The following is a 12,151-nucleotide window of genomic DNA, read 5'->3' on the forward strand; positions in this document are numbered from 1 at the left end:
ATTGCAAGACAAGTCACCTGTTCCCACCACCCCTTACCCAGTCACCTTGCACACCCCAATACAGCCATGGACATGTTACCGGAAAGGGGTCCCAATCCAGACCCCAAGAGAGGGTTCTTGGATCTCTCACAAGAAAGAATTCAGGATGAGTCCATAGCGTAAAGTGAAAGCAAGTTTATTAAGAAAGTAAAGGAGTAAGGAATGGCTACACCATAGGCAGAGCAACCCATGGTTTGTATGGTTATTCTTTGATTGTATGCTAAACAAGGGGTGAATTAGTCATCAATTTTCTGGGAAAGGAGTGGGCAATTCCCAGAGCTGAGGGCTTCTCCCCTTTTAAGCCATATAGGTGAATTTCCTGATGTTGCCATGGCATTTGTAAACTGTCATGGTGCTGACGGGAGTGACTTTTAGTATGCTAATGCATTATAATTAGCATATAATGAACAGTGAGGACCCAGCGGTCACTTTCATCACCATCTTGGTTTTGGTGGGTTTTGGCTGGCTTCTTTATCTCATCCTTTTTTTTTTATTTATTTTTGAGTCAGAGTCTCGCTCTGTCGCTCAGGCTGGAGTGCAATGGTGTGATCTCGGCTCACCGCAACCTCTGCCTCCTGGGTTCAAGCAATCCTCCTGCCTCAGCCTCCCAAGTAGCTGGGATTACAGGCACCCACCACCACGCCTGGCCAATTTTTGTATTTTTAGTAGAGATGGGGTTTCACCATGCTGGTCTCTTTGGCCAGGCTGGTCTCGAACTCCTGACCTCGTGATCCATCCGCCTCGGCCTCCCAAAGTGCTGGGATTACAGGTGTGAGCCACCGCACCTAGCCTTCCTCATCCTTTTATCAGCAAGGTCTGTGTGACCTGCACTTGTGCCAGCCTCCTATCTCATCCTATAACAAAGAATGCCTGACCTCCTGGGAATGCAGCCCAGTAGGTCTCAGCCTTATTTTACCCAGGCCCTGTTCAAGATGGAGTTGCTCTGGTTCAAATGCCTCTGACAGGCAGGGATAGGAAAACCACGGTAAAAATGTCCATCTGGAAAAGTAAACAATGGAAACACTCAGCAGTCACTGTGCATAGCAACAGGCAGATCCTCCTGGCAGCAATGGTGAGGACCTCGCTCTGACAGAGGAAGTTCCTCAGTTGGCAAATATGATCAACTCAGTTCTGGGAGATCCTCCTTTTCCCATCATCCTGTGTGGCCACATCTGCAGCAAAGTGAGTATTAAAGATAACCTACCTCTTATCCTAAGTGAGCTTGTAGCAGGACAAGCCACAGACAAAACATTCAGACACTTGAGTTAAAGAAGGAAGGGCTTTATTCAGCTGGGAGCTTCGGCAAGACTCATGTCCCCAAAAACCGAGCTCTCCACGTGAGCAATTCCTGTCCCTTTTAAGGGCTCACAACTCTAAGGGGGTCTGTGTGAGAGGGTTGTGATCGATTGAGCAAGCAGGGGGTACATGACTGGGGGCTGCATGCACTGGTAATCAGAATGGAACAGAACAGAACAGGGAGTTTCACAGTGCTTTTCCATACAATGGAATCTATAGATAACATAACCAGTTAGGTCAGGGGTCGATCTTTAACCAGACCCAGGGCACAGTGCTGGGCTGTCTGCCTGTGGATTTCATTTCTGCCTTTTAGTTTTTACTTCTTCTTTCTTTGGAAGCAGAAATTAGGCATAAGACAATATGAGGGGTGGTCTTCTCCCTTAAGCTGACACAGGAACAGAAAACCAAATACTGCACGTTCTCACTTATAAGCAAGAACCAAACATTGAGTACACATGAACACAAAGAAAGGAATGACAGACACAGGGACCTATTTGAGGGTGGAGGGTAGGAGGAGAGTAAGGATCAAAAAAGCTACCCATCGGGTATGGTATGATTATCTGAGTGACTAAATAATCTGTACACCAAACCCCCGAGACACGCAATTTGCCCATGTAACAAACCTGCACATGTATCCCCAACCTAAAATAAAAGTTGGAAAGAAAAAAAAAAGATACCTATATAAGATAAATATGTACAATCTACAATGTACTTTTTTTTTTTTTTTTTTGAAGCAGACTCTTACTTTGTTGCCCAGGCTGGAGTGCAGTGGTGCGATCTCAGCTCACTATAACCTCCACCTCCAGGATTCAAGTGATTCTCCTGCCTCAGTCTCCCGAGTAGCTGGGATTACAGGCATGCACCAACATGCCTGGCTAATTTTTGTATTTTTAGTGGAGACAGGGCTTCACCATGTTGGCCAGGCTGGTCTCGAACTCCTGACCTCAAGTGATCCACCCGACTTGGCCTCCCAGGGTGGGATTACAGGTGGAAGCCACTGCATCCAGCCCTACAATGTAATTTAATAGCAACTCCTGTTACAGCTTCTACATTACATACTACATATTACATATATTTTTTAAAAAGATCTGACCTCTTTGGGGGTTGCTTTGGAGGGGTCAAATGATCATAATCATTCATTGTTATTCCTGGTTTTCTTGGCAATAAGATTCCCTCAAATACTTAAAAGGCTTCTGGTCTTTGTGCTTCCAGACAGTTCCAGGTGCCAAGAACCACATCCAAAGATGTCTTCTCCCTAGAGGTCTGGAGCCTGCTTTATTACTTTGTTTCCTGCTCTGGCCCAGCCGGCCCATTTTAACTCCCAGCTACCTTGGGGCTATTCTAAAACAATAGATTGGAGTGGGAAGATAACCCCCTTCATCTAGCCTGGCTTGGGGGCTGGAGCTTTCACTGGGCTTCTTGGGTGGCCTTGGAGAAAGGCTAAGTAACAACAGAACTCCCACTCTGTGGGTTATAAAGGCCTCTGTAAGGCCCCAGGTTTCTAATTTCTCTCTATGACTTTCTATCTCTCCTGACTTTCTTGGAATAATTTGCTAAAAGCCACAAAGAGCAGCCAAATGCATATTAATATTCTAGCTCTTTCCAACCACTTTTCTTAGTGCTATGGGCTTGGTTGACTCATGATTGGTTTTCCACAATGTCATGAAAATGTTTTTTCCAGATGCTTTTCCCAGGGATAACAAGGGTCTTCAACTTTCCAACCTGCAATATGTGTACCCTTCCTGCATGCAGGAAAATCACTAAGTCAACGCCTTACGTTTTAGGGTTTTTGTTAAGACAGCACCACACTACCAGGATTGTACTAATTTCTGCTTATTTGTGAATAATTTAGCAGGAAAGCCTGCTAAAGACATCCAACAAGGATTCAGTGGCTCAAAGAAGAAAGAAGTGTGCACCCTCAGCTGTGATAGTCCATGGTGATCATTCCCAACTCACAGGCTGTTCGGCTCCACAAGGTCATTCAGGGACCTGGGATCCTTGCATCTCGTTTCTCTGGCATCCCCTAGGCCACTAGGCTTGTGGGCTTGATACCCCGCTGGGTTGTAGGCACATCCCTCTGCCCCCTTGTGGGAAGGAGAAAGAGTACGGGTGGGGAGGGGCTGGTACACCCACTATCTTAAGACTACACGAGAGAATCTGGGATGTATACACTGGCTGTGTGCCCTGGAGGAAGGGAAAAATCAATGTTGGTGAAAAATTAGCACTCTCTACCAAGGGGCTGGGAGCTGAATGGCCAGATGGCCTTTATGAGTCAATATGGCCTTTAGCATTGACCGAAAGGATGAGAGTCTATGTGGGAGCCCTTCACCCACTTGCCCTTGTGAACCCAAAATATCTGAGACAAGTCTCAATCAATTTAGAAAGTTTCCTTTGCCAAGGTGAAGGACATGCCTGTGACACAGCCTCAGGAGGTTCTGACAACATGTGGCCAAGATGGTCAGGGCAAGGTTGGTTTTATACATTTTAGGGAGACATGAGACATCAATCAATATATGCAAGATGTACATTGTTTCCATCCAGAAAGGCGAAACAACTTGAAGGTGGGGGCTTCCGGGTCATAGGTAGATAAGAGACAAAGGTTGCATTCTTTTGAGTCCTTGATCAGCCTTTCACTGAATACACAATGTAGTCTGGCTCAGTAAATCTGCATTTTTACATAAACAATAAGGCAGAGGAAACAATTAGATATGCATTTGTCTCAGGTGAGCAGAGGAATGACTTTCAATGTAAACTATCAGCTCACATTGCCAGGGTGAAATTCAACAGAATTGTTTTAGGGTAAAGATCTTGAGGCCCTTCCTTGAGGGCAAATTGTGAAGGAGGTAAGTATGTTTTTATCGTTGTTGTTGTTGTTTGAGATGGAGTCTTGCTTTGTCACCCAGGCTGGAGTGCAGTCAAACAGAAGGAGCTGGGAAGACTGGGAGGGCCTGCAGGCCACTATGCAAGTCTGGCCCTGAGTGATGAAGAGAGGCAGAGAGAGTGGTTGTCCATCAACCATGCTGCAGGCTCCAACGGCTTCAGCAGAGCCATTAGGGAATATCTGAACCAATGACCACAACAAAGATATATCTCCCAAGCACAGCTCTGCCTCAGTATTCCAGCTCTGCATATGTTGGTAGGGAGTAACCCCTAGGGGGGTTCAGCCTCAGTCAAAGAAGGCAGTAGATTCAAATCCAGAGCACCTGCTGGTCATTACACTCCCTGTAGCAGGAGAGCTGCCAAGCTCAGTCTCATGGCTGTGCTACAGGGGGTTACAGTGGGAAGTAACTCATACCTGTAATCTCATCACTTTGGGAGGCTGAGGTGGGAGGGTTGCCTGAGCCCAGGAGTTCAAGACCAGCCTAGGCCATATAGGGAGACCCATCTCTACAAAAAATTTAAAACATAGTCGAGTGTGGTGGTGCATGCCTATAGTCCTAGCTACTCAGGAGACTGAGGTGGGAGGACCACTTGAGCCTGGGAAGCAGAGGTTGCAGTGAGTCAAGATTGTTCCACTGTGCTCCAGCCTGGGTGACAGAGGGAGAGCCTGTCTCAAAAAAGAGAAAAGGAAAGGAAAGAAAGGAAAGGAAAGGAAAGGAAGAGAAAGAGAGAAAGAAAGAGAGAGAGAGAAAGAAAGAGAAAGAAAGGAAGGAAGGAAGAAGGAAGGAAGGAAGGAAGGAAAGAAAGAAAGAAAGAAAGAAAGAAAGAAAGAAAGAAAGAAAGAAAGAAAGAAAGAAAGAAAGAAAGAAAGAAAGAAAGAAAGAAAGGAAGGAAGGAAGGAAGGAAGGAAGGGAGAAAGAAAGAAAGAAAGAAAGAAAGAAAGAAAGAAAGAAAGAAAGAAAGAAAGAAAGAAAGAAAGAAAGAGAGAGAAAGGGTTGCAACCCAGCTTACCTCTGACTATCTGTGTAGCATTGGTCAAGAAAATTAACCTGTCCGAGCCTCAGTTTTCTCACCTCTAAAATGCCTGCGAGACTTTATCAGGATGAATAGTAGAGTGTCGATCGAGGTGCTCACTGAATGGTGGTCTTTATCCCCTCTGCTATTTTTCTAGAGGCCAAAGGGCCTAAGGCCTACCCCAAATGTGCTTCAGGTGGGGGAGCTCAAGTCCATAGCTGACCTCAATTCCCTGGGATCATGGGCAGCCCTTGCCTTTCGAGCCCTGCCACACAGTGGACTGCAAAAGCCAAGCTGGCTTTTAAATCAGCAAAAGGAACTCTCTGCTAAACATCTCCCCCAGGGCCAGAGAGAAATGTTTGGCTGTTAGCCAGAGCTGGGACGGCCACTTGTTACCTCTGCCTGGTCTGGGCTCTAACCTGTTTGAAAACTCATCACCCAGGCTAGGACTGCAGGCTGAAGCCCAGGCAGGGAGGGGAAGGACGCAGGCGTCTCCTTGGACAGGCCTACAAATCCAGCCAGCTGGGCAGTCATCCACCCACCTAGACTCAGGCCTGCTCCACAGCTCCTTCAGATGCCCGGGCTCCTGTCTTCTGTCTCCTCTGAGCCCCATTATCCAGGAACACTTCTTCCTATTCCCCTTCCCTACTTCCTACCCCCAGGGGTCTCTCTCTCTCTCTCTCTCTCTCCCCCTCCCTCCCTCCCTCCCTGTCTCAGTGTCTCTCCAACTCCCAGCGGGGGGGCCTTTATCCTTCTGTCTCTCAACATCCAACATCCTCTGGCTCCTAATCCTATTCCCCTGCATCTCCTTCTCTTTCCATTGCCTTCTCTGTGTCACTGAGTTTTCCTGACTCCCTGAGGGGAGGGACCTCCTTCCTCTCCACCTCTCTGACTCTTGCTCTCTCTTGCTCCTTCATTGTATGTCTCGCCCCCCCTTCCCTCCTCTTCTAATATTTGGCCCAGCCCAGTCGGCCCCAGCCCGCCTCTCCTTGGAGCTGTGTGCCACCTTGGAATGCCTGTGAGCACAGGGAAGAGCTGAGCCCCCGTGGTTCCACAGGGGTCTGGTAGGAGCTCTGATATGGTTTGGATGTTTGTCCCCTCCAAATCTCGTGTTGAAATGTGACCCCCAGTGTGGGAGGCGGGGCCTGGTCGGAAGCATTTGGGTTGTAAGGGCGGATCCCTCATGAATGGCTTGGTGCCCTCCCCATGGCGATGTGTGAGTTCTCGTTCTGTTGGTTCACGGGAGAGCTGGTTGCCTAAAAGACTGTGGCCTCCCTCTTGCTCCCTCTCTTGCCACGTGGTGGCAAGGTGGAGCCTATTCCCCCTCCACCTTCTACCATGAGTGGAAGCTTCTGGAGGCCTCACCAGAAGAACATGCGGGTGCCATGCTTGTACAGCCTGCAGAATTGTGAGCCAAATAAATCTCTTTCCTTTACAAATTACCTGGCCTCAGGTATTCCCTTATAGCAACCCAGAACGGACTAACACAAGCTCCCTACCCTCCAGTCTGCCCTCCGTCCTCTGTGCAGGGCAGAGATGTTCAGAACCAGAGAGCAACCCCCGTGTAGCCCAGGGGCCATGGCTTTCCAGGCCCAGCCTGATCCCTCTAATACTGCAGCATCCCAGACTCCCTCCCTCTGCCTCTCTGGGACGCGGCTTCTATCAGACTTCTTTCCACATCAGCCCTTAGAACTGCCTGTTTCTGGGAAAACTAAGAAACGAGGACAAATAAGACATCACATTTATACTAAATAGTGGGACATTCACTTAACCAAATAAGGAGTATCTATTCAATAGAATTTATGAAAAGCTGTGATGTGGATCGATGCATACTGATATTAAATGCAAATCCAATTAATTAAAAAAGCAGGCTGAAAAATAGCCTGTAGAATATAAACTCATTTTGTAAAAGAAAATAAACATGCATATATAGGCATCACCTCCAAAATGTTAACTTATTTATCTCTGGGTGGTGGGAGTATGACTGACTTGTTTTGTATTATAATAAACAAATATTTCTAGGTCGATAAAAAATTACAAGAATAACTTAAAAAACAAACCAGGGCCAGACATGGTGGCTCACGCCTGTAATCTCAGCACTTTGGGAGGCCGTGGAGATAGGGTCACTTGAGGTCAGGAGTTCGAGATTAGCCTGGCCAACACGGTGAAACCTGTCTCTACCAAAAACACAAAAATAGCCGGGTGTGGTGGCACATGCCTGTGATCTCAGCTCCTCAGGAGGCTGAGGCAGGAGAATCGCTTGAATCTGGGAGGCGGAGGTTGCAGTGAGCCGAGATCATGTCTCTGCACTCCAGCCTGGGTGACAGAGACTCCATCTCAAAACAGACAACAACAGAAAACAACAACGACAACAACAACAACGGAAGTAGGCAAGATAGGAATGCATCTTCCTCACCACCTCTTTATTCATTTCAACAGAAACATTTCAGAAGCATCTATTCAACGCTGGGCCTGCCCACAGCCGAGCAGGGAATATGGTCCCCACAATAACCTCTGTTGTTGGCTGGGGTAACCCAAGGAGATCCTTCAGGTAGGGGCTGAAGGCAGCAGGAGGTTCTTCTTGTTTGTTGTTTCTGTTTTTTGAGGCAGGGTCTCAGTCCATTGCCCACACTGGAGTGCAGTGGCACAATCACTGCTCACTGCAGCCTCCACCTCCCTGGGCTCAGGTGATCCTCTCCCCTCAGCCTCCTGAATAGCTGGGACCACAGGTGTGCACCACCACGCCCAGCTAATTTTTTGTTTTGTTTTTTTTTTTTTTTTTGGTAGAGATAGGATTTCACCACGTTGCCCAGGCTGGTTTCGAACTCCTGGACTCAAGCGATTTGGGAGGCCTGGGACACCTAGGCCTCCCAAAGTACTGGGATTACAGGCGTGAACCACTGCCGGGCTGAGAAGGAGGTTCTTCCGCGGGAGAAGGCTACGCAGAGGGGAGGATCTCAGGCCTGAAGGGTCTAGAAGCCCACTGGGAGGTCTTCCAGACACCTGGGGCATCTAGCTCCTGAAGAGTAGACACAGGAGCTGCTGCCCAAGAGGTAAGACAGAGAGAGGGGCAGAGGATGTGGGGTCCACCCCTCTGTCCTCAGGGAGTTTCTTTGGAGAGAGAAGAGAGTGAGGCTGGGCTCAGAGGAAGTTCCTCCCACCACCCCGCGGAGCTCAGACTAGTCCAGTGGTGGCAGCTGCCCTGGCAGGAATCAAGCATCGACCCACAGTGGCCTCACGTCTCTGAGGCCTTTGCAGGTAGAAGTCTCCTGCCATGATACCCCACCACAATGGAACCCGTTGTTGGGGACTGCCACAGCGTGTTCTCAGGGGCTGGGACACGGGCCAAATACCACAGCCACCAAGGCCATGGCCTGTGCTCTCTCTAAGCCCAGGGAAGAACACCCTCTCGGGCCCTGTGGTTCTATTTTTGTTTCTTTGTTTCATTTCCTCTGCTGTCCTCTTCTCCAGAGCCCAGCGCTGCAGCTGAGAGAATGGGTATCTCCTAGAGATTCCTGCCCCCCACGCACCAGCCCCACCACCAGAGGGCGCCCGAGCACAGAGACTCCGCAACCCGAGCGAGAGCCCTAAACCTGTCAGGGTGGGTAAGCCCTAGAGTAACCCTGGAGGGAGGGCCCTGGAGGGGGCCCCAGGGTGGGGACCTGCCCGGCTCAACCAAATATGGTTTGTTACCTTGGTGGCCATCCGCAGCCAGGTGGCTCTGCCACAGTGCTAACCCAGAGGATTTAGGAGGTAGACAGGGATTTGGGAAGTGGCTGAAGAGCACTGGAAAGACAAACTCCTGCGGTGCAAGGAGTCCTGGACTGGGAGTCCGGAGGAATGGGGGCGCTCCTTTCCCTGTGACCCTAGGTTTGTTTTCTCATCTGTAAACAAAGGCGGGGGGCGGGGGAGAAAGGAAAGACTCCATGGTACCCAGGTGCCCTTCAGGCTCTAACCAAAGACATGCCCCACCCTCCTGGAGGAACCCTGCGGGTCGCAGAGGAGGGCTGGAGACGTAGCGGCAGCGGTTTCCCCCGCAGCGCAGGAGCGCCCGGCACTGCGCTGAGTCAACTGCGGTCAGGGGGTCACCTGCCCGCGACAGCGAGCGCGCACCCACACTCTCGACCAACCCAGGCTGGCCCCCAGCCCACTCTCGGGTCCCAAAGCCCAAACATCTCACATTGCTGGCTCCAGCATCTCCCCACCCGCCGCCAGGAATGGGCGCAGAGGGATATGTGTCTTCTGCGGCGGGTGTGGGGTGAGGACCCTGACCCCAGCTCGGGGAAGTCAACCGCGGGGAGGAGACAGCTCTCCATCCTCAGCTCCGCCTCCGCCCCGCCTGCGGCTTCACTCCAGCCCGGATGCCGGCGATGGGGAATAGACCAGGGAGGCAGGAGCGCTCTGGACCGGGGGTGGATACACTTGGGGAGGCAGGCAACCGACCCGCGCACCGGTGGCGCAACCTCGTTCCGGTGACCGAAGCTTGTGGAGGTAGCACCACTCCCGGCTCCCTGGTCCGGCATCCCCCTGCCACCTCCTCCCCCACCTCCCCAAGTCTTGGCAGCCTGGGCCCCGAAGGTTCAAAAAGTCAAGAGCCTGAAAAAAATGCACTGTGCAAATATATTGACTTTATTTGTCTCCTTTCAGGAGCCTCACAGACATATATCCAGGTAAAAAGATCGTTAAATAAACGCCTTCAGTCATCTCACTGCAAAAATAAATATCAATCCTCCAGACGCAGCAGCAGCAGCAGCTGCGCTGCGCCCCAAGTCCCAACGGCCACGCCTAACAATTATAAAAGTGTTCAGCGAGAGTGTTGGCGTGAGTGTGAACGGGTGTGCGCTGGGGGTCACGGTGGAGCGGTGTGCAAAATCGAAGTTGCAAACCATCGGACAAGGGCATGGAGCGGCAACCCGGGCGGCCCTGGCGACTCGCGGCCAACTCAGCGCCGGCGCGCCTCCCCGCACACACTCACAGCAGAGTTCGCACTGGGAAGAGTTAAAAAATAAACATTTACAAGGACAAGGAAAGCGGTCCCGCTCCCGGCGTCCCCGGGCCAGGGCGAGCGCGGCGAGGGGCGCACCGATCGTTTCGCAGCGGGGCGGGAGTCCGAGCGCGCGAGGGGCGGCGGTCCCGGGTCCTTGCGGGTCCCCCGGGGGCAGGGCGCGGGCTCTCTCGGGGTTCGCACGCCGGTCCCCGCGCGGATCGCGTACGCGCGCGTTCCCCCCTCGGGCGGCGCCCCTCACAGGGCCGAGTCGGAGTCGCTGGAGTCCAGGCTGTTCCTCAGTTTGCAGCTGCTGAGCTGCTCCCGCTGCAGCGACAGGCTCTGCGTGCTGCGGCGCAGGCACTCCAGGCTCTGCAGGAACGACTTCTTGGCCTTCTCCTCCTCCATGGGGGACACCCCCTCCTCCTCCACCTCCTGGATCTCGTCGAAGGTCACCGGCTGCGTCTTGAAGCGAGACTGGCGCGGCCGCCGCAGCCGGCCCCGGCCCTTGGACAGCTTGGCGGGCCGCACGGGCTGCGGGAACTCGTCGGCCAGGCACACGAAGTGCGGCATCACCGCCTGGTAACTGGAGCAGATGCCCATCAGCTCGCCGGGCTTGGCGGCCATGGCGCCTCCGGCGTCTGCGGGGCCAGGCGGCGGGGCGCCGGGGCTCTCCGGAGGCGGCCGCTGCGCCGGGGCCCCCCGGGAGGCAGCAGCCGGGGGCTCGCCGGGCGGGGGATCCAAATCTGCTGCGGGGTGGCGGCGGCCCTCGCGGGCCCGGGCCGGCGCTCCTCGGGAGGGCGGGCGGGCGGACCCGTCGGGGGGCGCGGGGCTCGGGGGGCGCTGTTCCGCCGCGCTCCGAGGCGCTCGCCGCCGCTGCTGTCGCTGTCTGCCCCGCGGCGGCCCGGCTCCCGCTTATATAGCCCGCGGCTACCCACACGGCTGTGAGCTCGGATGACAGCGAATGCCATTTAAAGCGTGCGCGCCCCGCGCCCTTCCGCCTGACGTCGCCCCGCCACTCTGGGAAAGTAACTGCCCCTTCCCCGGCGCCGCCCGCCCCCAGCCAACCGGCTCCGGAAGGCAGGCCCAGCCCGCGGGGGTTCCGGGAGAATCCGCGGCCCCAGAGCACGCGGCGGGCCCAAGCTGAGCCTGGGCAGGGACCCTCAATCGCCGAGACAGGGCGGGCGCTGTCCCTTCTGGGATCCCCAAGTCTGCACCAACTGGGTTGGCCGCGGGGGCGCAGGTCACCCTCCCCCGCCCCCGATACCAGATGCACACACTCGAGGCGCTGGTTATTCCGCCGCCGGTTCTGCGCGGGGCGCGAGGCAGCTCCCAGCTCTCTGCAGCCTGGCGAGCCTGAGCGCCCGGCTCCCCAGAGCTGAGCTCGGAGGTAGGGGCGGGCTCCCCCTTTGGATCCTTGCCAGCCCCCTCCGCAGGCGCGCGCGCGCGCGCGCTCGCCCCCCCCCCCCCCCCCACGAATGCAAACACACCTCGATTATTCCATTCGGGTTCTTCCCTTCCCTAGATGTCTTCTTTATGTTTGTCTCCTCACTCCCAAACCCAAGTCCCTCGGGCACCCCTATTCATGCTCTGAAGAGTGACAACTGGATATGGCACTAACAACAACAACAACAACAATAATAATAGCCACCACCATCTGGAGAGCTTTACTCCAAGCCAACCATGCGCTGTTTTATATATATTATCCTGTTTAATCTTCACCGCAGCAGCCCTATGAGGTAATTGGTATTCTCTCATTTTTACATATGGGAAAACACAGGCACAGAGGGGATAAGTAAATGGTCCACTAGTATCTGATGGAAACAGATGGGCTGGACTCCAGAGTCCAAGCTCTGACAGTCCCCTGCTGAGGGTGAGTACCCTGTGCTAAATCTCACCAGTGCCCCCACGGTCTCTAAGAGCAGGTCCACAGGGCAG

General features: G+C 53.1%; 1 protein-coding gene across 1 annotated transcript; it reads right to left on the reverse strand.

The window, feature by feature from the left end:
* Positions 1–9,837: 9,837 nt before the first annotated feature.
* On the reverse strand, positions 9,838–11,104 carry C12H11orf96 (chromosome 12 C11orf96 homolog). Its single transcript, XM_011724165.2, has one exon. It carries the CDS (start codon positions 10,838–10,840, stop codon positions 10,472–10,474), a length of 369 nt encoding a protein of 122 aa, XP_011722467.1. The 5' UTR covers positions 10,841–11,104; the 3' UTR covers positions 9,838–10,471.
* Between the last annotated feature and the right edge of the window lie 1,047 nt (positions 11,105–12,151).

This window comes from Macaca nemestrina, chromosome 12 (genome assembly GCF_043159975.1).
Source record: "Macaca nemestrina isolate mMacNem1 chromosome 12, mMacNem.hap1, whole genome shotgun sequence".
NCBI lineage: Eukaryota > Metazoa > Chordata > Mammalia > Primates > Cercopithecidae > Macaca > Macaca nemestrina.

Bases quoted from the DNA above. Each gene is read 5' to 3' on its own strand.
- C12H11orf96 (XM_011724165.2), bottom strand. From the start codon at position 10,840: ATGGCCGCCAAGCCCGGCGAGCTGATGGGCATCTGCTCCAGTTACCAG.